The 27,899-nt window shown below is 33.4% G+C and overlaps 6 protein-coding genes across 6 annotated transcripts; 2 read left to right on the forward strand and 4 right to left on the reverse strand.

Moving 5' to 3' along the window:
* Window positions 1-620: 620 nt before the first annotated feature.
* On the reverse strand, window positions 621-11,358 carry LOC123717486. The gene is made up of 16 exons (XM_045673491.1): window positions 10,941-11,358; window positions 10,702-10,829; window positions 10,453-10,501; window positions 10,241-10,352; window positions 9,864-9,941; window positions 9,071-9,278; window positions 8,628-8,669; window positions 8,447-8,492; window positions 7,476-7,563; window positions 5,937-6,065; window positions 5,398-5,556; window positions 4,014-4,442; window positions 3,651-3,705; window positions 2,565-2,790; window positions 1,251-1,405; window positions 621-844 (listed from the first exon to the last, which is right to left on the reverse strand). Exons 1-16 carry the CDS (start codon window positions 11,069-11,071, stop codon window positions 750-752), a joined length of 2,130 nt encoding a protein of 709 aa, XP_045529447.1. The 5' UTR covers window positions 11,072-11,358; the 3' UTR covers window positions 621-749.
* A 1,202-nt stretch (window positions 11,359-12,560) lies between these two features.
* On the reverse strand, window positions 12,561-13,794 carry LOC123717378 (peroxiredoxin-5, mitochondrial). The gene is made up of 3 exons (XM_045673334.1): window positions 13,590-13,794; window positions 13,240-13,506; window positions 12,561-12,874 (listed from the first exon to the last, which is right to left on the reverse strand). The coding sequence occupies exons 1-3, from the start codon at window positions 13,692-13,694 to the stop codon at window positions 12,677-12,679; spliced, it is 570 nt and encodes a 189-aa protein (XP_045529290.1). The 5' UTR covers window positions 13,695-13,794; the 3' UTR covers window positions 12,561-12,676.
* A 119-nt stretch (window positions 13,795-13,913) lies between these two features.
* LOC123717377 (pre-mRNA-splicing factor SPF27) lies at window positions 13,914-15,426 on the forward strand. Its single transcript, XM_045673332.1, has 5 exons — window positions 13,914-14,323; window positions 14,394-14,557; window positions 14,661-14,873; window positions 14,980-15,133; window positions 15,235-15,426. Exons 1-5 carry the CDS (start codon window positions 14,249-14,251, stop codon window positions 15,370-15,372), a joined length of 744 nt encoding a protein of 247 aa, XP_045529288.1. The 5' UTR covers window positions 13,914-14,248; the 3' UTR covers window positions 15,373-15,426.
* Window positions 15,427-15,657: 231 nt separating this feature from the next.
* Window positions 15,658-17,710, forward strand: LOC123717204 (ubiquitin thioesterase otubain-like). Its single transcript, XM_045673087.1, has 5 exons — window positions 15,658-15,784; window positions 15,875-16,174; window positions 16,551-16,772; window positions 17,179-17,289; window positions 17,587-17,710. The coding sequence occupies exons 1-5, from the start codon at window positions 15,677-15,679 to the stop codon at window positions 17,671-17,673; spliced, it is 828 nt and encodes a 275-aa protein (XP_045529043.1). The 5' UTR covers window positions 15,658-15,676; the 3' UTR covers window positions 17,674-17,710.
* LOC123717202 (putative E3 ubiquitin-protein ligase UBR7) lies at window positions 17,316-21,268 on the reverse strand. Its single transcript, XM_045673086.1, has 2 exons — window positions 20,981-21,268; window positions 17,316-20,261 (listed from the first exon to the last, which is right to left on the reverse strand). Exons 1-2 carry the CDS (start codon window positions 21,143-21,145, stop codon window positions 18,150-18,152), a joined length of 2,277 nt encoding a protein of 758 aa, XP_045529042.1. The 5' UTR covers window positions 21,146-21,268; the 3' UTR covers window positions 17,316-18,149.
* Window positions 21,269-21,685: 417 nt separating this feature from the next.
* Window positions 21,686-22,760, reverse strand: LOC123717298 (radial spoke head protein 9 homolog). The gene has a single exon (XM_045673218.1). It carries the CDS (start codon window positions 22,737-22,739, stop codon window positions 21,924-21,926), a length of 816 nt encoding a protein of 271 aa, XP_045529174.1. The 5' UTR covers window positions 22,740-22,760; the 3' UTR covers window positions 21,686-21,923.
* Between the last annotated feature and the right edge of the window lie 5,139 nt (window positions 22,761-27,899).

The following is a 27,899-nucleotide window of genomic DNA, read 5'->3' on the forward strand; positions in this document are numbered from 1 at the left end:
CAACTTGTTAATTCAGTGCTAGAGGCAATATATAATTTTTTTTTCAACGCTTACGAAAAACTACAAAGACCCAGTAATTATTAGTGTCATCAAAAGTCAATGTCAATTTGTTTGCTATAATAGTGCATTACGAGAGGCGCCATCTCTGTATCGCGAGACAAATTTCTATATTATTTTAATTTCCATGGCAGGCAACCGCCAAGGCCCACTTTGGCGCTTGCGCAGTTTTTGGTTTGTCGCTCTTCATTCGTTTCAGCATTTAGAAGGAATATTAATTACTGAATTGAAGTAATGAGATGCAACGATGGATGGATCTTAACGTCAAATTATTATGATTTATTTGGCTTGTATTTTGTTACTCTTTTTTATGTACAGTAATTAAATAAAATTAATTTTGGTTTAAAATAAAAAACATATATATTTAGTAAACTTATATTTAAAGAACATGTACCAGACACGTAAAAAACACACTTTAACAGAAAATGGTTTTCCCAACCATATCAAAAATAAAAATAATATGAAAAATAAGTATATAATATTTAAATCTTTTAAATGAAGAGCCCATTTAAAATACACCAAAGCATTATAAAAATATCAAACTAACTAATTAACTATCCAACATTGATTTATTAACAAGGCAAAAGCAACAAACAAATGTAATTTATATTCACCTAAGTTACATTTTAGGGCTTTCTACCACAATTAATAAAAATATAAAAAGTAAATAAACATTTGAAAGTAATTTATAATCAAGTTCTGTCGAATCTGGGTCCTAGATTGATATCCACTATTTCTAGCGTAACAGGATTTTTCTCGATGCGTATAAATCTATGTTGTTTCAGTTCTGGAAAGATAAGAGAAATAGATTACATTTTTTTGGTGGTGGTTGGTGATACTATTTTGGGAAATATTTTTTTAAAGATTCTAAAATATGGCAAATTAGAAAAACAAATCGATATTTTTAAGGTGAAATAAATCTAAAAAAAGGAAGACTTTGACACAATCTATAGCGAAATCCGCATATTAATCTGTGTACTATTTGAAATTTAAATTAAATTCATCTCCATTTATCAGATTATTTGACAAGACATATTTTTTTATTTAGATTATAACTTTCTTAAGGTGCATAGAGATTTGAAAAATTAAAATTAAATAATTAATTAAACATATAATTAAATGTTGTTACAAATAATGTTAAGCAATAAAAGGGATTATACCAAATACAAATAATTGTCTTTTCTTATACTAACTCAATAACGAGCTAAAGCATTTAGCGGCGGTTAGCCGGCCATGTCCCGATAAAACCGGACCCCGCGCGAGAAGTACCATCATATTAAGAGGAACACATCCTGCTGCTTTACAGTGGTATATTCTGACCATAGTGTTGAATGTTCCCCAATCTTCTCTGAAAATTTTGGTTATATTACTTTTAAATCTTCATCAAGTATTTTTACGCAACATCCTATAAACTCTTGTTATACATATATGCTATATTTTTGAAATCTTGCAATAGCGGCAGTGATGAAGATACAAAAAGCGATAGCTAAAAATTATTATTGGAATTGGTATCGTTACAGAGAAGTGGCGCTAGTCTAACTTTAGCCTGTGTTTCTTAATAAGGGTCCCGGTGACTTAAGACTAGCCACCAAGGAGATTACAAAATTCTGCCCAAGGCATGAGCATTATTTGTCATGACAAAATACACTCACGAAATTTTCAAAAATGTTTATTCTATTCTTAATAGACCGGCAACGCAAACGAGCCTTCTGTCTGTGTAAGTGTATGACTTAAAAATTGTGACCTATCAAGTTGTGCCATATGTGGGTAACGCTGAAAATGTTTAGAACTGGCCAGTTAGAAACATTACTAATGAAAACCTAATTTAGTATACTGCATTCATTTGTCATTTGTTTTTGAGAATTGGCGACAAATCTAAAACTCTTGTTACACGTGAAAATGAACCTAACGCGAGAAAATTTCGGTCAATGAAATATTATAAATTTCGTTGTGGGCTTACTCAACAACTATGGGCTATGATAGGCTGCGAATAGCATTTCTTAATCTTCTTCATCTCGTGCCACTATTTACAATTGGTTTAACGAATTTAAGCGTGGACGTAGCAATCTCAAGCTCTCAAGCTTTGTACTAGATGGATTCCCCATACTTTAACTGAAGAGAAGAAACACCTTCACCTGGACTGGTGAATATTTGACTATGGCGGGTGTCGAGATAATGTCATCCGCGATACAGTCTGGCGCCCTGCGGCCTACATTTATACCCAAGACCTAAAGATAAAATTCGAGGTATTCTCGCATTACGAGCCCTGAAGAAGCGGTGAAAGCGTACGAAAATGCCATAGGAGAGACCCCCAAGGAAAAATGAATGCTTTTCTCAATGGTTCCATCATACCCGACGATAAGTAGAGAGGAACGGATTTTACTTCAAAAACAATAAAAGCAGTGGCAACTTTACATAACGCCGTTTTTCATTTTCTAAACATGTCACCAGGTACAAGCTAAACATATGGCTGATATATTTTATGGCCACTTTGGCTCAAGCCTTACTTTATCATCCTCTGTGAATCTGTGCAGCTGTCAGTATCTCCCAACGACACCTTTGTCCTATCGAGGCTTCCTAAAGGAGTTTCACTGTTCTCGCTGGATTTTTTCCTTTGACTATTCTCAACTTCCCTTTCCGGTATTTTTTCAGGTATATCGGAAATGCCAGCTTCGTGGAGCATTTCGGAGAGATGGTCCAAATGTCTGTTGGGGGGTTGATTCTCTTTGTTTTCTGAAAAATATTAGACGATGTTTAAATAGAACGTAACCTTTTATATAGATCTAAATGTAAAAAAAACAAATTCAATATTGAATCATGCTCATATATTCTTCAAGGACCTCAAAAAAGAGGATTTCAGATTGAAATAAATGTCATATGTTTGAAAATGGATATTTAAGTTAAATGATCTGTTTACATCCATATTCTTTTTGATATCTCAAGTTACAATCTAGTCTTCAGCGCTGTCAAACCTCATACCGAAAATGGTTTGACAGTTCTTGAGACTAGATTTAAGATTGATTGACGTTCTAGAAAACAGTCCCAAGATTCCAAGCAGTTTCTTAAGTAACAATAAAACTGTTTTAAAATAAATCATATTTAATTGAATGATTAAATTTTAATTAAAATTAATTAGGTACATATGTTTGAACATATACAAACAGTCCAAGTAACATTAAAATTCAGTAGTTTTTTGGTATGCACGCGTTTCTGGACAAGTACGTTATAATGTACGTTAGGTACCAAAGAAAATAACGATAGGTATTTGAAGTCAGTTTAATTTTAACGAATAATATTTGCATAAATATATACTAGTTATATAGTATAACTCTACTTATTAATTATATAATATATATCCATATTTTTTTTGTTAACGCAACCTATTGATGAACACCTTTAACAGACATCAGTCTCACACAAAAGAGCTATTGCCTCAATAGAAGAAAGACAATTTTTTATTTACAATAATAAATAACTGTAACTTGTTTATGTACGAAGTGTTTGTGAGAAAAATAAACAAAGATTTTTAAAAAGAATCCGTTGTATTTTTGTAGACAACAAATAATTGATATTAATTCAGATTATAAATGTACCTGTATCTATCATGAACCTTGCTTCATTTGTACCCACAGTTCGACGTCTCTTAGGCTGTAACAAAAATAACCTATATACTACGCGACGCGAAAGGATTTCATTTTACGAATCCCAAATTAAGACAATTACGAAAACTTTACTGGGAATACTTGAGGCGTGATTTAAATTTCATATTATGTATCAGAATTATTTTAAAAAAGAGCTTAAACATATTGCGTAGTTTAGTTTTTCGTCTCGGGGAGCTCCTAGGTTCGATTCGCGGGGAAAAAAAACAGCACAAGTCTGCTAACGGGCATGTTGTATATAACGTAGGTTTAGCTAGGAAAATATAGTAGAAATCTTTTGTGTGTGTCAAAACTTACCGCAGATGGTAGATCTGGAACTTGCATTTCCGATATCTTTTGAGTGGGTAGAAGTGACACATCTTGAACTTCCTCCACATTTCTCCCAGAAGCAGAAGCATTTGGTCCAAGAGCGGAAACATTTGGTCCAAGAGCGGAAACATTTGGTCCAAGAGCGGAAGCATTTGGTTCAAGAGCGGAAACATTTGGTCCAAGAGCGGAAACATTTGGTTCAAGAACAGAAACATTTGGTCCAAGAGCGGAAACATTTGGTTCAAGAACAGAAGCATTTGGTCCAACAGCAGAAATATTAACAGATACATCGGCATCAAGAATTGCCTGTTCTCGACCAAGTAAATGTGGTTCTTCGATCACAGGCGCTAGTATAGGGCCTTCAGTCTCTTCTACTATCATCCTTGTATCCTGATGTTGCCTTTGTATCATTGGTACCTGAAAGTAGATAGATAGATTGTAGGTTATCCTGTATAACTACTGGGGACATTTTTAAATATTATTGATATTATATCCTATGTTACTCTGGGATTATGTACTCAGTCATTGGGGGCAGACCTCTCTCTACCAGCTATTGTATTACCAATACTAGGAAGTGAGGAAGCCTGATGTGCAATGGTCTGCAGCATTACATGCTCACAAGGAGGCTGTTGCATTGAAGAAGAGGTCTGGGATTGACCGTAGACTGGCCGGTGGTTTAGGGCTGGGGTGTTTGAGCTCTGTATCGGATATAAGCCCTACGGTTTGGCAAACCCCAAGGGCACATGTATTGATTTGATTTTTGTCTCTACTAAAAGTATTAGTTAACTGAATATCGTATAATATATATTCGAAAATGTCAAAATTTATTAACAATATATGAAAATAAAAATAACCGTTATCTTAACGTCTGCGTCTTCACTATTGGTAAATGTGAACTATGTAACTCAGTTGAGTTATATATTGATCTACCTTTATTACAACACCACCACAACACAACCACAAAATTAACATACTAACTACACTCTAAGCAAAGATTTAGCCTTTAGATCATTGGTTTTCATTTCAACACTATGCACTAGAAAATACTTTTTAAAAAGCAATCATTTCTATGAATTAAGAAATTTAAATATTTCGTTATAAACATAATTACAGCCTGCGCCATGTTTGTTTTAGCAGTGTTGGCTTAGTAGCTTGAGCGTGAGCTTCAGGTTGTGAGATCAAATCCCGGATTTTTATCTATTTATGAAAATACGACGGCGTGTGGCAGATACAGAAGGCTGATCACCTAATAACCTATAAGGAAATGATATGACTGCGAAACAGATACAGAAATCTGAGGTATCAAGACCCAGAGAATGTAACGCCATTGTTTGGCTATCTTTAGATTATTTAATGTTATTAAAAATCTTACCTCAGGCACATCACATCTCTCTAACTTGCAAAGGCTGTTCAAGTACATTTTCCTGATTATAAGTCCTAGATTATGCGTAACGCGTGCGCCCGCGCATGTCGGACGGTGTAACATTTGTCGGACGGACACTTCTGCTCGTAATATATCGGAGGCCGGATCCTAAATAGTCATACAATTAAGGAATCTATGAAACGCCTTCGTGGCCTAAGTTCGATTTCCAGTTTTTTTGTTATTTTTGGACGTAAAATTTACCACGTACCTATACGATATGTGATGTTATTACACAAGTTTCAATGAAAAAATGTTCCCACAAAAATTAGTTCTATATGCAGTTAAAACATATCTCACGCCAACTACACGTACCTTTCTTGATCTTTCCATTAAAAAAAGACTTATCCAATCGAACTTTCCGTTAAATATTTGATAAGCCAAAAATTTCAAATTAGGAACTTTGTTATCTAGTAATTGATATGATAAAATTCCAACTCAGAAACATATCTAAGCTCACAAAATGTCCCATACCCCAGACTATTACATACCTGGCAGCGCTGTTCCACTTTAACATCGTTAACCCGAGACCGCATGTACGCATTTCCTAACTTCAAACATTCATCTATCTTCATTACAATGCGCTTGCGTTTCCTTCCGTGTTGCTGAGCTTGGTATTCCTAGAAAATATTTAATCTACGTTCAAATTTATTCCTATGAAAAATCTTTACTTGAAAATCGATTTACAGCCGAGTCGAGAGGAGTCATCGTAAACATCATAAACGATTCATTATAGTTCAAAACTTGGTACAACGTAAACAATATCTTAACACATTTGACAGACAGATCCTTCTATCTCAAAATCAACGACACGTAGCAATTACGACTAGTAATTAAGGTACAGAAGTTATTAGTTGTAGACATGTTTAACTTAAAAGACGTATAGAGAAATGACGAATGACAAATGACGATGAGTATTATAATCTTACTTTTCATTTATCTAAAAAACCAAAATTAAACTCTCATGCTGTCAATGGGCATGGGGCAGACCCATTTCTTCAACAACTCCAACTTTTTAATTACCCGTTTTGAAATTGGAACACGTGAATTATTTCAAAAACTTTATCGCAAGAAATGAAGAATCCCGCTAGGACTCTGTCGCGCATTATAAAACAAAACAAGACAAGAAGCTCGGTGCTCATCGACATACAGGACATAACCTAAATCAATATTTACAATTAAAGAGAGTAGATCGATAAAAACGGCTTCCGTCGCGATACACGAAAAGGACAGAAATATCCGCTTTAACGATGAAAAATTTTTCACGATTGAAGAACACTACAATAAGTAAAATGATTAAGTGTATGTAAAGAAGCTGCAGAAGAAATGGTCGGAAAGGTACAACGTGGTCATCATCTTGAGTAAGTGATAGTTTGGTGTACACACCCCGTGTTATATATCTTTATTAAGGAGTAAAAAAAATGTGAAACAGGAGTGAAAACTTCAGCCAAAGTGTATCATGATACAGTCTTGGATCATGTTGTGAAACCTGTCAGTCCTTGCCTTTTTAAAAATATACCGTGGATTTTCCAGCAGGATTCTGCACCTGGTCACAAGGCACGAACTACCCAAGACTGGCTTGAAACCAACGTTCCGGAATTTATAAGAGCTGAAGACTGGCCCCCATCTAGCCCAGAACTCAACTCTCTGGACTTCAAATTATGGTCAGTTTTAGAGGACATGACCTGCTCTAAGCGATACGGAGAAAAATCCTTGGAGCAAGCAGTGGCGAAATTTCCCTTGGAGTGCGTAAATTTATAGATTTGTGGCCAAACAGTTTTAGGGCCTGATAAAAAGCCAAAGCTGGCCATTTCGATTTTTATTTTTTACTGATACTTTAATATGAAGGTATAAATTGTAAAAAAATGCATTTGCAATTATAACAGAACAGGCTGGACTAAGTATAAAGTTAAAATGTTATATTTCACACTATTCCATTTTCATGCATTAATCAGTATTATGATTGTATGCACTATGCAATATTTAATCCTAATAAAAACCTATCAAAAAATCCACCATTAAACACTCACCTCGATCGGAATTTCTTCTAATAAAATATCTTCAATCTCCATTGGCATATTTCGGTTTTCAGTCTCATGTGGGACTATTTCCAATTGTCTGTAATAGAATCATTAACCTGTCTGAAAACATCTTTTTTACCCGAACAAGAACAAAGACATGCGGTCCCTGCGGGGTATAATTAGTGAATGTCTTATTATTTTTTATATTAATCCGTGACTAAAATACAGGAACTGGGATTGGACGAAATATAGTTCGTTGTTGCGTAACAAAAATGGAGATAACGGCATACATCGTATTTAACAAGATTGGAGAAACTTATTCTTATTGTCTAGGTAATTCGTGATGCTAACAAAACATTATTTTAGGAAAGCTACTCGTTTTATTTTACTATGCTGCAACGTAGACTGAAATCAATAGTATTGTATTTGGCGTAAAATGTATATGTCCTATTTAACCTTGCTACATCTAAATAATGTAATCTATACTTATATTATAAAGAGGAAACACTTATATGTTTGTAACTAATAAACAAAGTAATTTCAGAATTTATTTCCTAAACACAAATATACAGTATTTTCCCAAAAGGTACCATTAAACACTCACCTTGATCAGAATTTCTTCTAATAATACTCACCAATGGACCGATGTCCATTTATTCCTATTACATTTCTACATTATACTTCAGTAATACATATATCCAAAATATTTTAATAAATAATTGTAAGGTAGGGTAGGTAATAATAGGGTATGAGGGTACTTCACGTCTGTTTTATTCACAATTGAAGGTCTATAGGTGATGACCACCTAAATTCCTATTATTATATTTTCCTATAGGCTTCTGCCTAGGAGGCTATACTACGAATAAATGTCTACTCATTTGTCTCCTTACAACACATGATTACATAGATTAATCTAGAAAAAGTAAACATCTACATAAACACTAAACACTAGCTATACTGGAAAAGTATATTGAACTAACATTTCTTGGGGATCGGGTATTTCGGGTAACTGGATATCGGGAATTTCTGGGGAAAAACACAAAACGTCGATAAAACGATAGTCCCTGACTTATTAGTATATATTTTTAAATATCTTAATTACTGGTTGTCGAGGCTACCGAGAAAGTAATTGACAGTTTTAAATACAAAAAATGTTGTTACCTTTACCAAATTCTCCAGGGGCTTGTAGTTCGGCTGCTGTCGCTATAAATATAAATTTGTTAAATAGCTTTAACATGACAAAAACAAAACCAAACCAAAACTGAAGCAAAATTAATATTTACGAAAAAGATTTATGTTAAGTATTCTGTGGCTTTTACGTCGGACTCCTGTGAATCACGTCCAAGTGTGAACTCTTAACTGTCAAATCTCGGTAAAAAATTGAGTCCTCGACTCGCGCCATTTAAAATTGTAGGAAGGTACAATTAGGCCCCATATTCTAGATCATCAATCAAACTTAAATCTAGTTTTAAGAACTGTGAAACAATTTTTTTTGTATGAAGTTTGACATATTTGACGAGATTCTCAAGATAAGAATATGGTAATCAAGGTCACGGGCTCAAAAATTAAACAAAATTTTACCATAATAAAAAAATTATATGTACTTTTATTAAATAGAGAAATGTCATGATCTGAGGCCCTCTCCATATGTGCAGATTTATTAACCCTCAACTGATCGATCAACCGATCGGGCGACAGACCCCAAGGGTCTATAACGCTCTGTTGTGCCGCACTTCCATCGGGGCCGAGCATCAATTCGATCGTCCTATCACTTATCACCGGCAGTTCTAAGTGCATTTCGCCAAAGCCATCCTGCACAAACGTAATACAGTATTCTAAAGAAATTCCAAGACAATTTCGATTGTTAATTTCTCGTTTTAGTTAACAAGTCTATGGTTAAAACCTTTATTACACCAGAAACGAAGTTTAAGAAAAAGCAGACGACGGCGCGGTCCGTTTAATTGACCGATCGATCGATTGGTCGAAAGAATATCTGTCGCTACATACGTAGTCACGTGACATGATATTACATCCATTTAGCCAATCACGATTTCACGGGCTTTCATTCTTCAATCGTTTAATATCCGCACACCTGTACTTCTCGGAGCTTAAAAGGTTAATGAAGCTAGTGGGTCATGGGCAGACAAAATTTCATTGTTTAGTTATAGACCTGTTTGTATAATATTGGGTTTAATATTTCTTTCCTGTCTTATTTTTTTAGAGATTGAACACATGACTAGTTCCACTCATTAAACATTGGGGAGACAATGATCCTTATGTCTTTTAACCAATTTAAAAAACCTACCCTGACAGTGCATTGATTTGTATTCTTAAACAAAACTCAAAATAATCAAGTTTCAATAGCAGCAAAAATATTATATCTACTATAGAACTTACATCAATAGGTTGATTTTCAGGCAGAGTAGGTTCTCGCAATGTTATATCTTCTACATAGGCTACTATATTTCCAGTTCTCTGGAAAATATTAACATTTGAAAAAAAACTGAAAATTATCAACATTTAATTCAATTTATGAGGGTACATCTCAATTTGTTTCATGTTTAAATTTAATTTAATTATATATGTGTTGGACTGTGTTGGGGGATGCTGAACTGCTAAGATATGACAGGCATTTGTTAATTTCAAACCCCAGTAAACAACTTACTAATTTTTATATTTTATAAAACATTAAATTCCATCAAAATACTATTCCCTATGTATTAAATTGACGGGTACTTCATAATGTATTTGTCAACAATAAATAAATTTAGTACTTGTAAAAGTTCCTCCACTTGTTCTTCATCTCCTACTTCCTCAATTACTAGTCTGGGTATGATCTGAGCCGACCTCGGTTCATGAACTCTCACTTGTTCCACCCATTTACACCTAAGAAAATAATTAAATTTTATTAAATGGAGCACATACACATTTCAATCTTGTTAATAATGTTTCACCTGCAAAAATATAGATAACCTGAGTTTATTACCTTTTATTAGTATTGTGCATGGCATAAGCTTCTATCATACAAAGATCACCTATAACAAAAAATTCTTACTGTAGATAAAACAGTCAACATACAATAATTGAAATTAGCTAAATTAAATTTCTTCCAGGAAAATCATACACACACATTGGGGCAAGTTAAAAAGTATTGCATTATTAAATTGTATGCCATCCATACAGTTTTCCTAAAGGTAATATTAAAATAATAATCTTAGAAAAGTAAAATGCTTACCAATTAATACATTTACTTTTCTATGATACAAGAGGACTAATCCGTGAATAAGTTGTGATGTTAACCGAAGAGAGAATCTCTTTGATGGACGACGTGATTCCTGACATATTACTTCTTGAAGGTCATGACTGAAATAACAAATATTTGTTTTTATTAACAAAACCTAAGAACACTAGGTACATACTTAAGTGCAATATGTTGCAAATAGATACTCCCAATGTAAATATGCAGATACTTACCATATTCGTCTAATATCCTGAGACCAAATTTGACGATTATTAATGGCTTGAAAACGTTGTGGCCAAGAATCCGCAACCCAACATAAATAAAATCTACCACCTCTTTTCAAAGATTCGACAGGGTAAAACATTTCTTTTTATATTGTTTAAGTTTTTATGAAAATGCTAGTCAATAAAAATACCGTTGAATTATAAATATTAATTAGAAATGCTATAAAATATATCACAAAACCTTTGAAAATTACTCTAAAGGAAGAGATAAAAAATTAAATGTAAAAGATATTATTAAAATTAGTTCTTAGTCACAAGGTCACTAGGAGTGAGAGTAGTAAGAGTTAGAAACTGTACTGGAACTGGATTTAGAAAGGATAACCGATGGCCGTTTGCTGTTTGGCGGGAAAATTTTACAACCATGTTTGAATGTTGAATTTGTTTATGGAAATATAGCGTCTTCTTTTTTTTTAAGATTTATAAAGACCTGGGGGCTTAGTCAAGATGCCTCAATAATAGTGTTACATGTAGAACGTCGCAAACTAAATTTGTATGAAAATTTGCTCTTATAGTCTGGGTAATAAAGCGTTGACGATGACAAAGATCTTTTCCCTTAGGTGTTTCTAATCGAATTTCAGTTACACAGTCATAGATCCAGCAAAAACAAAGAAATTGGGTCAAGAAAAGCTTACAAAAATAATTTAACCATATTCGTTACTAAAACTGTCAATATACCATTATAATAAAGAAAGTTTATTATGAACTAATATCCAATAATACTTTTAGATTGCAAGAAAGTTCAATTACCTACACAGTACTTCTGCATTTTCTCTTTAGGCGCCACAACGCTCACTAACAAGTACATATAGTTGGCGTCTGGCGACCGGCATAAGGTACCAAATTTAAATGTCCTGGATACTTCATTCATGGCATTTATATAAGGCAATAAACCCTAAAATTTTATGAAATACAACCCTAATTGAAAAAATTCTATACATAAAATGGAGAATCTGGCATGTAGACTTTTGAGAAGTTGTTACGATAGCATTTAGTACCATGAACGTGTTTGTCTTTTTCGTGAAATGTAATTGCACGGTAAAGAGAAATAGATAAAATTTACATTTGAGACTATAAAACATAAATGCCAAACGCAATTAATAATGTATATGTTGACATGACACTATGTCTCCATATATTTTCTTCCTCTATGTTGTCATGAGTCATTTAGCAAAATAAGTATTTCAAAAATCATTATTATATTATGAATGCTACTTAGTCCTTATTGAACAGTAATAATAATTTACGGGTATCTAATAAGCTCTATGAAAAACAATGCTGAATATTAGATTATAAAGCAACAATTAGTTTTGAATCATTATGAGTAAAATAACTTAGCTAGCTTTAGCCTAATAAATTGAAGAATCACAATTGTTTGATTAAATATTGACAAAACATCAACAGAAATAGCAGTGTAATTGGTGTTTTGATATATTTTTAGTAACCCGACTAACCTAATCACATTAACATACAAATTTATAAATTATTTTGTAATTTTATATTTACAACATATTAACCAGATTGAATAAGAAACTAAAACGCCAGGTATTAACATTTTAAAATTAAAGCACATTGACAATATTTATACATATTTATTAAATTCTAATATACATATCACAAGGGTTGCTTCAAGTCTAGAACAGCTAAAAGCTGGGATATATTTTTGAGATTAACAGAGATTGCTTAAATTACTGCTTCAGTTTCAGCTTGTCAGCTAGGGAGCATGACAAACCTGTACCATCAGGCTCCACATTTAGCTCTTCAACTGTGCTGTCATTGATGACCATCGAAAACCTTTTGGAACGGAAACCACCAAGAGGTGGGAGGTTTGTACCAAGGTCAAGAGCTTTGATGAAGCTACCTGATGGATCAGCTAACATACGAACCTATAATTAAAAAAAAATATATATATTCCCACACAATATCTTTCATATGAAATAAAAATTATACTCTTAGAAAATAACAATACATATAACAACTTATATCAAGCAGTTTTTAATATTGCTTATGTATATTCATTATACATAAGGTCAGGGTCAATCACTATCGAAAGGCTTATCATTCATGCTACACAGAATAATTAACAATTACAAAAGCAATGCTTGCAAATATCAAAGTGGTATGTCACAAATGATGAAATGTGTTCGTTACAAATCTATATATTCTTGATTCTTCAATTTGTGCGACATTTTTTGGAACTAAATTTAGTAAAAAGAAATGTTTTGTAATAAAACATTTTTTTTAAATTTACCTTTCCTTTCGTGTTATGCTGATTTCCCCAAGCACCCATCACATAGGGATCATTAACAGAAACACACACTATTTCCGCTATACCTTCACCCTTCATCTTATCGGCGTTTTGTACATATCCCGGCAAATGTGTTTTGGAACAACCGGGTGTAAATGCTCCAGGTACGGCAAAAAGTACAACCTTTTTCCCAGACGTTAATTCACAAACATTTACTTTATTTGCAGGAGAGTCCTCAAATAGATCAACTGCAGGTAGTTTGTCGCCAACCTGAAAATATTAAGATCATTAAAATTTAGCCGGTCCTTATATAATACTTCAGCATAACTGTTTAATACTGTCCCTAAACTTACTTTAATAGGAGCCATTGCTAATTTCGTCGAGTGAACTGCCCTGAGAGACACTTGTTTAGTAAGTGTCCGAACACATTTAATGAGCGACGTTGTAGTGGAAAACATTTGTGAAGTCAATTATTATTTCTTGCTTCGATTTTCAGAATTTAATAATTCAACGCTCAATCATTCATTCATGTTAGTACTTCGTTCTCCTCTCTTCATTCGATTCCCCTTTATCACTGCGTTGCATTTATCACTGTCAAATTAATTTCAAGGTTCTATGTCAAAGACAAAGGCTGTCTTTATTTATCGCTATGAAATATCGGAATTATTGTTTCTTACGTAATAGTTGATCAAGGTTATTGCATCGTTTTAATTTCTGAATTCATCTGATGCTTATATTTCAGTAAAATAATTAAACTTCTTTGTACAGAGTAAAAACGTCAAAAATATAGTTTAAAGAAACTGTTCTTTCATTCAACGACTACCACTAATTAACTTGTGTTCTCTCTGTGGTAATAACATCAGTCAAGAACAAGAAACATCGTTAAATAAACAATTAGTATTTAATATTTCTTATATTCTCCGGTAGAAATTTTAAGTTTTTTTACCATTTTATGTAGTTATTCGTCACCCTAGTTCCGAATAAGTGGCTCTTTACCGTTGTTGTGATAACTATGTCGGGAGAAGCAGTGGTTGATGCATTGCCATATATCGACCAGGGTTATGATGATCCTGGGGTTAGAGAAGCGGTAAATATCTCAAATGAAGCGTTTTATTTGATTAGATTTTTCCTATTATTTTCTTAATCTATATTTTAAGGCATTGGCTATGGTCGAAGAGGAATGTCGTAGATATAGGCCTACTAAAAATTATTTAGAAAATGCTGGTCCTGAGCCGAGTACAGCCTTCGAAACACCGGCATTACATAGAGAAATGGAAAGAGTGCAGCAACGATTGCCAATGGAACCGTTATCTATGAAAAGGTACAAATTACCAGTTAAGTAATCTGAGTTATGACAAAATTTTCAGATCTAATTTGTAACTTTTATATATCTGTTGATTTTACTAAGATTTTGGTATTTTTAGGTATGAATTACCACCCCCACCAACAGGAAGACTAGGTGAACCTACAGCTTGGATAGAAGCAGTTGACAATTCACATGCCCAGCTTTCTCACCAAGCTATAAGAGTCTTAAACTTAGAGCTGCAATTACAATACAGTTCAGAAGCTTGGAGGTCATACTTAAATGTATTGCAAGCTTTGGTTGAACGTTCACAGAATGTTCATGCACAATTAAGGTGAGAAAACTTTTTATATTTACTTTTTTTAATTTTATTTACATATGTTGGTCAAACATTGAAAAAGAAATGCTTGAATAATTAAGCAAATATAAAAATATTTCAGAAAACAAATTGCTGCAGTAAACTGGGAGCGTAAACGTTCTCAAACAGCAAGTGGTGCCAGACTAAGAGCTCTTCGACGTCGCTGGGCACAACTTGTATCAGATAATTATCGGTTGGAAAGAGCTATAATGCAGCTGGAAATACAGCTCGAGAAGGTATGTATTAATATAAACATTAACTTATAATGACTGTATTGTTAGGTATAAATTAATGTTTGGTGTCATTCTTATTCAATTATACTTTAATATTCTTTTAGGCAAAAGGGCAAGTTTCTACTGATGGTGGGGAAACTCCAGACATGGATCTTGAAGCAGTCAAAAACCTTCCAGACAAATTTAACTCTGATACTGAAAAAGAAGTTCAAAAGAGAATAGAAGATATGTTTGCAGATTAACCTATGGCCCTTAATTATAAAGAAATTAGAAATAAATAAGATTTTAAAAATTCAGTTTGATTTATTGTCTCTTATAACAAAAATAAGATGTGCTGCATATGCAAGCAGTTAGTTATTGCTAATGAGGTATTTTCATGTTATTTTCTATGTTTTGCATATTTTTTGTTGGTTGCTAGGAATAGGATTATCCTCATTTAATATTTTTTTTATTGTCACTTGTCAACAAGTGCATGTCAAAAAAAATATGGCCAACCGGCAAGCGCAAATAAATCAGCTGTCAGCTTTATTTTCAAAATAATTGAAAATGGCGGACGATGCAGCGAGTAGCAGCGCTTGTACCGGTAATTTAGGTGATAACTCTGTTAATCAAGATGAGTTGATTTTAAAACAACAACGTGAAATTGAGAAAGAGGTAAGTAAATAGTATAAAATATTATTTTTGTAGAAAGTATCGCTAAGTTCTAAGAAAAATTTCATTTCCATTGACTTGTTTGTTTTGCAGATTTCGGAGTCTATTCCATTGGTTGGTGAGCAAGAAGATCTGGCATCATTAGAAAAAGAATACAATGAGGACCCAGTATACCTATTAAAAATTAAAGATTTAGCTTCAAAATATAAATGCATTCGAAGAACAAGGCCGGACGGTAACTGTTTTTTCCGAGCCTTTTCGTACGCATATTTAGAACACCTGCTCAAAGATAAAGAAGAGTATGAAAAATTCCATGAGATAGCCAAAAACTCTAAAGATATTCTAGTAGCACTAGGATTTCCTCAATTTACTGTTGATGACTTCTATGAAACGGTAAGAAAACATATTTAGGGTTATGTTTTGTTTATTGACTTGATGGAGTTATACGTTGATAGTTTGCTATTTAAAGATATTTTGATATTTCTGAACATTTAAATATCCACTATGTTGAATGTGACTTTGTAACTTGTGAAGGTCAATTAAAACAGTTCCTACTACCTACATAAGATTGATTTTGTAGGTAGCAAAAATTTTAGGATTATCTTATCTAATTATAACCTTTTATTTGTATGGTTTCATAATATCTTTTCTCACATATAGCATAACATTAAATAATTATGTTTATAGTACTAAATTTTTTTACCATTTATTAAAAAGTTAAATTATTGTTACCATTATATCTTTAGAAGTTGCTTTAACCATATTTCAGTTTATGGAAGTAGTTCAGAGAGTAGGTGAACAAGCTGGAGGAAGTTCAGATGGGATAGAAGATATTCGCAAGGAGCTGCATGACAAGTTTAATAAACAGGGATACTCCGACTACATTGTTGTATACTTGCGACTTATTACATCTGGCCAGCTTCAGACACAGCATGATTTTTATCAAAACTTCATTGAAGGTCCCCGAACTGTTACTGAATTTTGTAGACAGGTACATTTTACATAGTATTTTAATAATATATTATTATATAAGTTAAATCGGGATATAATTATTGATCATTGTCAAAATCTTTTATGAAAGTAAGTAAATGTTTTAATTTTTCCATTATCAAATTTCAATATAAGGCCCTATTGTTAAAACTCACCCTGGTTTTGATGTAAAGTGTAACTTTAAAACCAAGAAAGTGTTGTTTTCACTTTTTTTCACAAGTTTTCATTATGATATATGATAGGTTCAATTTTCAATTGTGCTGCAACATATACATGGCACAAAATATTAATAACAAATATCGTAACTAGCTTTTATTGTATATTTTAGTATATATACTGTTAAATAATAATAAGGATTATGACACTTAGTTGTTTAAAAATTTATTATTATTAAATATGTTTTTCAGGAGGTAGAACCAATGTATAAAGAGTCTGACCATATTCACATAATAGCCCTTAGTAATGCCCTAAATGTTGGAGTCAGAGTTAAGTACATGGATCGTGGTGAGGGAAGTCAGGTATACCATAATGAAATATAGTGAAATCGGCTTTGTAAAGTTTGTGTATTTGTAGTTGCGTAAGACTTGTATTATAGCACTACAGATGTAGAAACAACTCCAAGCAGTTTTGATTGTACAATACAGTTGTTTTGAAGAAGAATTGTTGGTATATTCTACATATAGTGCAGATATTGTTGAAACATTAAATTCTGAAATGAATTCATAGATAATTGATATTGCCTTCATTACTAGCTGGTTTACACAGCTTTATTTGATGTATTATATGATATGATTCATTTTATGAAATATTTTCAGGTAATCGCCCACGATTTTCCGGAAGGTTCAAAGCCCCTTGTCCACTTGCTATATAGACCTGGCCATTACGATATTCTATACGCGTGATTGCAATACTTTTTTAATAATAAACTATTCTACCTTATATGTTTTTTTACTCTATTCTATATTACATACAAATGGTGAAATAATGATAATAAATAAGGATGCTTGTGAGACAGCTGTGATGATGGTTTAAAAAAGATATTGAGTACTGAATACGAGCAATGTGTGTGAGCAATAAAATAAAGAAATTATCTATATTAATAGAAAAAAGTGAAGTTTTAATATCAGAGATATTTTTAATTGTTATTGCTTACCTCCAATAATTGAAGAGGCAAAAAAATGAAAGAAAATAAACTTCAAAAGCTGAGAGACAAATCAAATATTGTTACTATGTTCTTGTTTTGGACCAGACTAGTAAAATATAATTTAAAACTAAATTGTTTATAATTGCAATTTTAGACAAATATCATTTGAACCAAAGTTAAGTCTTACTGCTAGATAAAAATTAAGAAATGAGAGTGGAAATTATAAGCAGATTCTTATCTGCAGAAGTAAACTCCATCAGGTTCCCGTTTTGGTTTCATCCCAGCAAAGAAAGCCTTAATATCTTCTTCTTTAACTACCTCTTTACGGTCTTTGAAACTCTTCAGAAAATCTAATAATTTATCTCTCATCTTATTGTACTCAGTCAGTGCATTAATTTGTTGGACTCTGTCTAATGAAGATAGAGCTGCTAATCCTTTTTCATATTCAGATGCTGGTTTTCCATTAGATTTTTCCTTTCCTAGATGCTCATATGCACTGACAGTGTCTTCAGGATCTATTAGGAATAATACTGATAAATCTTTATACATAGATAGACATTCATTGCAAATACATAGTTTCTGCCTAAAGTGTACTGGCCAAAATGTAGCACCTTGGTACCTTTGTTTCACTTTTTGAGGTTTAATACAAGGTTTTAAATCTAGTTTTGGTTTTTTGGATTCTAAATCATCTATCTGATCTTCAACTGACTTACTGAGCTTACGTTTACATTCAGGTTTCTGACTTTCCTCCATAGGTACTTGAATCTTGGAAGAATCAGTATCATTAATCACATCCATTTTTTCACATATTCTTTCATTTTTATGTATAGTACCCAATGGAAGTTCTTCCGCGTTATTATCTGTTGCAGATGTATTATCACCAGAGTTTGCATTACTTCTAGATTCATTTAATTGTGGTTCTGCATCTGCAGTATCTTTTTCTAGTGAAGTTTCTACATTATTTTCTGTCACTGGAACTGTGGTTATACCTTCTGTTTTTGTTTCATCAGTTGCACTATTAACCTGAGTAGCATTGTTTTCTGGAACAATTGCAGGTTCTACAGGATCTTCAAGAAGTCTATCTTCTTCCAAGTCATCAGTTGATTTAGTAGATGCTACTTTTTCATTTCCCTCTACATTAGAATTAATCAATTCAACTTTTGATAATTCTTTAGTTTCTGTTGCTTTTATTTGTTTGATACCTTCATTGTCTATTTTGAAAATACTAGTATCAGTTACTAGTAATTCTCCTTTTGCATTAATCTGTTCAACAGATGCATTTTTATCAAGGTTCCCAGTTACAGAATCACTTTCCATTTCTTGTACTATACTATTGTCAGTTTTTAAAACTGTTGATGACTCATTAAACTTTAATTTTGAATTTTCAATTGCTTCATTTTCATTACTATTTGCTACAGATTTTTTTTGTTCTGAATTATCTGATACTTCAGAAAGCTCCATGTTACTTTCTCTAGTGTCTGTAATATTTTCATTTTCTAAATTATTGACAAAGGTAACCAGCTCTTTCTCTACATTTGGACATTTTTTTTCAGAAGTCATTACATTATTATCAATACTAGTTTGAGTTTGGGATGCCTTCATTGAATCATTGTATTTATTGGTGTCAGTGTGTTCAGATTTATTAACATAATCTTTTTCCTTAGTTAGTGTATTTATTTCTAATACATCATTTTTATTAGTGTCATCCTCTCCTCCATCAACCTCTGCAACAAAAGTATGTTTGCTATGTGGAGTAATGCTTTCTTGTAGATTTTCAATATTGTTTATAGACAAATCATTTGTAGTATCCATTATAATAGTCTCATTTGCACCACTATTAGATAATGCATTCATGCTTATGTCAGTAACATCCGCTTCAGAGTTTACAATAAGGTCTGCATAGTTATGCAGGAAATTATTTTTTTCCATGCATTGTTTACATATCATCTCTGCATATTGATCATTATCAGGGACAGTAGCATCAAGATGTGCAGAATGGAGCCAGTCCTCACAAATAATGCACTGTATCATTTCATCTTCTTCAGTTACATCTGGGTCTGGATAAGGTCTGTGACAAATACAGTACAGTCCAGAGAAATTTTGGTTGTAACTGTTTTCCTCATTAAAATCTTGCTTATTTGGAGTAAATTGACAAGGATGCGACTTAAACTTAGGGTTACCACAATCACATCGAAAGTTTCGTTTTGTATAAAGCTCAACAAGTTCATGATCCTCATGACATTTAAGGCTACAAGCCAAGCAAACACCTGCTCTCTTAGAAGGATCATCTTTGGCATCAGAATTACAAGTCATACAAGCATATATAGCTTGTCTTTTGATGTAGCCCTGAAACCAAAATATCATAATTATTAATATAGCATCCATCAATGTTACAAAAATTATATTTTTCTTAAATTATTTGAGAACTCACAGTAAAAAGGGTATGGTTAAAATAGTTTAATAATTCTTATAAGATTTCTAACATAATAACAAGTTTCTAAATATGTAATCATGTAAAATAAGTAATGTCAGTACTGTAGTATACGGAATATCAAATTTAAAAGTTTATGTTCCAGCCATTTTGGAGCCAACAAGCATTGAGACAATGGCAAGCAGCCGGATGGGATGTCGTTGATCACTTGGAAGATGGAAGAGGCTTTAAAGATACTTTATGTCTCACCTCCCTCAGACAAACAAAAAAGCTGGCAGGCTTAAATAATATAAGGAGTCTTTCCTCCAACTTCGATTATGGACACATGGGCCGTGGGGTTCAAGTAGATAGGCGCTAATAAAAGATTTATGTTGGCGCCTGGCTCTGGGGCCACTGGTGCTTTCCTTACTCAACGAATAAGTATTGCTATAGAGCAAAATGTTGCCTGTGGTAAAGGTTCTCTGCCACAGGGACCAAACTTTTTAAATATATTTTAATGTTTTTATTAATTATAATTAGGGACGTTAAGATAATTGAAAATATATTTGATTGTTATGTTTAGCTTTTAATAGACGATACAGTGATTTAAAAGTAAGTGAAGACAAATATATACGGTAGAAGTAAAAGCACTCACCATAAAGAAAGTGCAATTTTTATCGTCAGAAGCTCCGAGCACGGCATTTGCATCTTCTTCAAAATCTTCTTGTTCTTTTAACACGTCCATCATTGTAACTACTTTTTCGTCCTCCAGTCCTGCTGTTTCATTGTCATCAAGTCCAACTGCATCGTTATTATCCATTTTGTGTTCGTATATAATGGGAACAGTAGTAAGTTAGAACAATGAAAAATTAAAGTGCCGGTAAAAATGTTATGAATGACGCCTGGCGGTTTTATCAAACTGTCGTTGTCAAAGGTTTTAATGCCAATTGTCGGTTGCTATATTTTTGTATTTCTGATTTGTTTCTACTTGCACTAGATTCAACCTTTAATAATAATATTAACGGGGAAAAATTATGCCAATATTACTAAGGTACTTGATTGGCATTGGCCTAATGCCAATCAAATGCATTTTACAATTCACACTATTACAATTTACTGACATCCTAACTTATCTTATCTGTAGCAAATGTAGCAAATATTATCTGTACATAGAGAAAATCTTTTTTCTTTAAACTTTAAGCTAAAGCCCGATAGGAGTTGAATATAAAAAAGTTATAGAGTGCTCTAAAGTTGCATGGCAATAACTAATGCGGCCGTACTCAGAACCGATAAAGCGATGATCATTTTACAAATTAACATTACATTACAGGGTTTGATACCATTTTATTTTATATTTTAACACAGTTAAGTACTTTTATTATTTTCTTTTATATACACAGCTTCTATTATCTTGACTTTGGATTCCACTTCTCTAATTTCATCTGTATTATCTAGTATAAAGAGAGTTCTGTTCAAACATTTGAAACAAGGCCACATTTGTTGCCAGTTCAGCGCCAGTCAAGTCAGATCTCTCACTCATACTTATAGTATGGGTTTAAAAAACGAAATAAACATGTATACACATCGTAACTGTATGTTTAAATTAGAAAAGGAACATCTAAATTTTTCCTTCCATTTCCAATATACAAAAATCCTGCATCAGGGGTCTTTATTTTATGGAAGTATGACATTCCTGGCCAGTATAAACTTTTTAAATATGCGAGAGTTCCATTCTGCTCCAATGACAGGTTCCAGCACCCAGAAGGTATGTCCTGGTCGATGGAGTCTAGAAAATCCATACTAAAGTTATAATCTTGTCTAGTCAACAGGTTTGAATTCCAACGTTGCTGTGCTGGGCGAATATGCATATAAGATTTAAGCAGTTTTGCTTCCTGGCCTGTCAGTCCATAGAAATTAGGGTTAATTACTATAGTGCCATCTGGCTGTTTAATTAGTTGTCCACGAGCGCAAATCTCAGCTTCGTCACAAATGTTGCTGATAGTTGCTGCAAGGCGTTTCTCTTCTCGCATCTCCTGGCATCTATCAGGATGCTGTTCATCCATCGCTTCATCAAGGACTTTTATTTTCAATGACGGGTCGCCACGAAAAGGAAATGTTGTAAGTAGAGAAAGTTGCTTATATTTCTTCTTTGGTCTGGCCAGAAGGCCCCAGAATTTAAAGTCAGTTGAGTAGAAATACCTTCTATCCGCTAAGGCATCTCTGGTGATACCCACTGCTATATGATAATCTCCATCGACAGCGTAGATCTGTCCCCAGTATTGAACGTGAGAAAAGTGGTTCTCTACTTGTAACAGTGTCAGAGAATTTTGTAACAATGATATTAACTCGTTCGATAACATAAATCCATTGACATTAACATACTCTTTATATTCCCACAATTTGTGAATATCCATTTTATGATAAAACCATATTTAATCACGTATGACAAATGTATGTCAGACATATTGTTTTTTTTGTGAGGAGTTTCATAAAGAATTTAAATTAAATCATATTTGCTCTATAATTTTATTTTATAAAAACTTCTAAAATGTTCTAACATTTAAACAAATTATTATATCTAGAATAAATTGATAAAAATGAATATTGTATTTTCCAAAATAGCACATTTATTTATTTGTTTTTTTATTTCGAATCATTTAATCATGCTACAATAATTAATAATAATATAATATAATTTCTATTTACAATTTTCATAACCTAGAAAGTTATAATAAAAATTATTAAAAAGAAAATTAAAACAAATTTAAAAAGTTTGGTGACTGTGGCAGTGTACCTTAAACGCTGGAAGCAGTTTTTCGCTGTATTGCGATACTTATTCGGTCACCGGTATTATATACCAGGCGCCAACTTAAATCTTTAATATGCGCCTTTGGTCTTGAACCCCACGGCCCAAGAGTCTCTACTCCAAAGGGAACAAAATCGAAGTTGGAGGAACTGAAATATTTGGGCCGTTTATTATTTTCTGCCTGCTCTGCGGCCGCCCCAGCTTTTTGCTTGTCCGAAGGAGGTGAGACAGGGCAAACGTGTCGACACAAGAATCATTCCATACTAAAGCCCGTCCTATTTTCCAAGGGATCAACGACATCCCATCCGGCCGCTTGCCATTGCGATGCCTGTTCTCTCTAAAATTGCGGGAGCATTGACGGAGACAAAAGATCGGCGTATAATGTCGTTGAGCGCGGCGTAGCGAGAAAAACGACTGCACTCTTTTGGCAATGTAGGCCATGGTGTCCAAGGCTACTTACTTCAAAGCTACTGGGATACTTATGGGGACTACATATGGGCACCACACGCGTTTTTTTTATATTACATTCCACGACGATTTTGACTGGAAACCCGTTAAAAATTAAATCTATTTAATCAAAAAGTATGTATGGTATTCGGCAAGGGTAAGTATACTATTTTAACACGATTTTCCTTAAACATGGAAAGTATAATATACCAAAAAATATCGTTAAGATATCCAACAGGGACATCGGCAGGCAATGTAAGCGGATATTTACGTCTCGTATGACAATTACCGGACGTCAAATATTTGCAAGCCCTCTGTTGATCGTAACTTGTAACTTGAGTAGAAAAACTACCACATTAACAAGAATTCTGTTACGGTGAACTGTGTTCGATTGGATAGGCCATTTTGTACTGGACGTGAGGTCAAATAACCAAAGCCGCAATTTACTTATTTTCGCAAGATTTCTATCGTGTCGTGTAGCTTATTTGTAGGCCCACGGGTGATGTAAATTTATCATGTAAATATTGAACAAAAATTGACTTTTACAAAATAGTAGTCATTACAATATTATGTAGATATTTAGCTTAGGCGATTTAGTTTTGCATTTTATCTTAATACGTAATTAAATTTGTATTTAATTAAATAGTTTGTATTTGAATATTTTATAATTATTCATGATTATTTTGCACTAAAACAGTGTTTCTACCTTATACTGGATGTCACTTTTTATTCAAGTTTTGACTACTCTACACTAGATAGCGCTAAGAGTGCGATTTCAAGAAAAATAACATTCCGATTCTTAAGAGCATGTTTACGAATTTCTTACATAAAACTAAATTCATCATAGTTAAGTTATAGTTCTATCTCCGAGAAAATGATGACCCAACATCTGCTAGAATTTAAATTCCAATGGAACTACCACGCTAAACAAATTGAATAAAACTGAAGCGAATGCGCATTCGCTCAAATTCCATCGATTCTTTGAATAAAAAAACAAACTTGTCAGACACAAACGTATGATAAGTATATAATAATAATATTCTACTTTCTGGTATTATACATAGGTATAGGATAGGTATACTAGCTATAGGTGTAACGTAATATAGTAAACAGTGCAGTTTAGATTTTTAGATAAGTATTAATCTATACATTTAATTTTAACTTAAAAGAACTTTTTTTTATTGAAATAGGATTTATTAAAATTAAAAAATTATAATATATTATTCGAATTTAGAATGATAAGACTGTTGCATCCGTGATTCTGAACGATTATTCGTTAAAGTTCCTTAAGAAGTACTTGCGTAAGTAGATAATACAAGTTTTATAATTGCATTGAACTGATTTGCATTTTGAACTCTCGAGGGTGTCATTTTTTTGATGTATTTTATCTTACTTCCGAGTTCCAGTCGATTGTTTTACGGATTAGGTACTTGACAGCTCCTCCAACTAAACTATGCACCCCCTCTCAACTCAATAGATACAGGTGTTCACACTTAATGTCACAATTAAAACATCAAGCAATAAAAACAATGAGCGCGTGTCGGCGATTCGGCACGCGCTACGTGTCGGTGAAAATGAAAATTGTCGGTTACGTGTCGTTGAGGGCACAGATTATGTGAGGGCTCTTCAAATGCACGATAACTGCACCGCTGGTATTGATTGGACTCTATGGCCAGTATTCTAAAATGGGAACGAGATACCTACGGATCTTTTGACAGTGCTCAAGACTAGATACTAACTTGACCAAAGAAAGCGTCTCGAAACATGAGCTTAGAGATGATATTGCTTACTATTTGGGTATTTTATGGTAAAAGCTTTAACTTAAAATATGATAAGGATGTTTAAATTATAAGCCAAAGTTGATAGAGGTTACATTTAAATTAAATGAATTATGCAACTTGAGGCAAAGGAAAATAAAACACTTAATCTATGATTATAAATGTTTCCTTTAATTGACGAGTGTAACTCCAATCGCTAAATGCAGAAAAATGGTTAACATCAAAACAAACATTAAAAAGTCTTTTATGTAAAATTAATTATGACTGTTCTTACGCAGGGATTCAGTCTTGAATAGTATTAATTTTCATCTAACGTATAGTCTAAGTCTTTATTATTCAAACGTTCTTCCTTTGACCTATTCTATTATTTATCTGCTATATGAGTGTCATGTTTACTCGTTAAATATGTATTTGGTATTACAACAAACATAGTAAACATGACACTCATTTTAATACTATAACGAGACTGAATTTTATTTGTTTATGAAGTATCTATATTTTACCAAATTATGAGAGAATAAGTAGATAATATTAATAATTTTCATTTTATACCCAATTAATATTAGTAAACATAAGGTACATAATTAAAACATAAGATTAAACCTCTTTACTAAACCTGTAATTTAAACATGTTTACACCTATAATGATTAATGCTGTAATACAACTTTTGTAGCCGTAGGTACCTACTGTACACTGCGCAATACATTCATTTTAAGGTAGGTTAGCTATTAAACTTAATTTAAGGTCACAAATGTCTAGTTGAAAAAATCAACTTAAGGTCCTTCAAGAAGACTCGCGAGTGCGTTGTTGGCTTTTAATTTAGGTTATTAAGAGTGTCATTCGACATCAGATGAGCCTCTTGCCCGTTTGCCCTCTATTCTATTTAAAAAAACCCAATTCGTAAAGCCTACTGAGGTGAAAAGCTAATATTTTTCACTTTGAATACCGAACAAATGTCGGTTTTCGTTCTCAATTGAAAATCAATCATATCGTCAAACGTACAATAAAATTAATTCGCCATGTGTGTGCTAAAGCTTCGTTGTTTAGCGACACGGTGTGTCTGTGCGCAGCGTCAGCCGACTGAGCAATCATAATGTGACCATCCAAAAACAATACAGAGTTCCCACAACCGCGCCCCGGGCCTTCCCTTCCCGCCCCATGAGACCTTAATCGCCCCATTTCTTTATTTTTCGCCGTTAATTGTTTGTTAACAGGAGGCTGGCTGACTCGCCTGCGGGCGCGCCGCGAATCCGCTACGGATTACGTATTGTTACATGTTTTACAACTCATTTGTTGGTTTTATCTGTTTGTGTTTAAGATTATAAATGGTAAAGGATACAAAACCTTTAGTTTGCCTTTAAATAACTTTTTGGCACTTAAATTTAAGTTACGCAGTTTAGACGCGTACTATTTACCAAATAATTACGTTAAACTCCAGTTAAATTTCTAAGTCAGCATGTAGCGTATGAAATTGCAAGGTGCAATTGAGTAACATAACCAAGGGATTACATTAATTTCGATGCTTAACCAATACCGTGACCTATAATTTAGTTATTGTTAAATCAATTTGTATGAGAACAAAAGTTCAAGAACTATTCAAAATAAAAGCGAATTCATTCCAATTGATAGAATAGAATTTCACAAACATTTAATGACTTCACGTAAACCGATGAATGAATATTCTCACAATTGCGTTCGATAACTTGCAAAATTTAAGTGCACTTTTCCCACAATTAAGTATAAGAAAAGGAATTAAGAGTGAGCGGTGGAGTGGCGATTTCCGAACGAATGACAAAGGGCGGGAATTTGTGCCTAATCGCAAGTGAACGTCACAAACAGGGGTCGTGGCGCGAATTGCGATGTGAGCTATTTGTAAAACATGAGTCCTTTGTGCGAGTGAATCCGCGTCGCTGGCCCGGCGATAATTGCTCGATGCTCGCGGATTATGCTGAGATCGAGAGGCTAACAGCCCTGAGAAAGTTAACAGATTGCAGTTCAATGCGTCTTTATACCAGTTATTGATGGTTTAAAAAGTAGGTATTGATTGAACTTCCAAAACTGCTGAGAATTTTTTGAAATTGTTCCACAGCTCTGAACCGCTTAGGGTAAGTTTTCCAAAGCGGTCGCGTGTTTGAACCTGGTTGTGGTAGTATAGTTTTTTCTCTGAACTTAATTAAAAACAATGAATGATCGCGCCAAACCATATTTAGGGCCTATAATATTTATGATGTGCCATACACAGGAGCAAGCACACAGATACGGACGTAGGAATACGTTTGCCTGTCTCGCATAGGAGGTTTTCGGGAATATCTATTATTACTGTTGCCATCGTAAAGATTGCCAGTGGCTGGCAATTGCCATTAAACCAAAGATTATTTTTTGTGGGAGAACGACTAAACGGGCAAGAGGCTCATCTGATGTTAAGTGCTACCGCCGACAATGGACACTCTCAATCCGAGTGGTCGCGGGTGCGTTGCCGGCCTTTTATCAATTGGTACGCTCTTTCTTGATGGGTCTTTAGTCAAATTGGTTATGGCTGTTT

The sequence above is a fragment of the Pieris brassicae genome, chromosome 12, assembly GCF_905147105.1.
Source record: "Pieris brassicae chromosome 12, ilPieBrab1.1, whole genome shotgun sequence".
NCBI classification, from domain to species: domain Eukaryota; kingdom Metazoa; phylum Arthropoda; class Insecta; order Lepidoptera; family Pieridae; genus Pieris; species Pieris brassicae.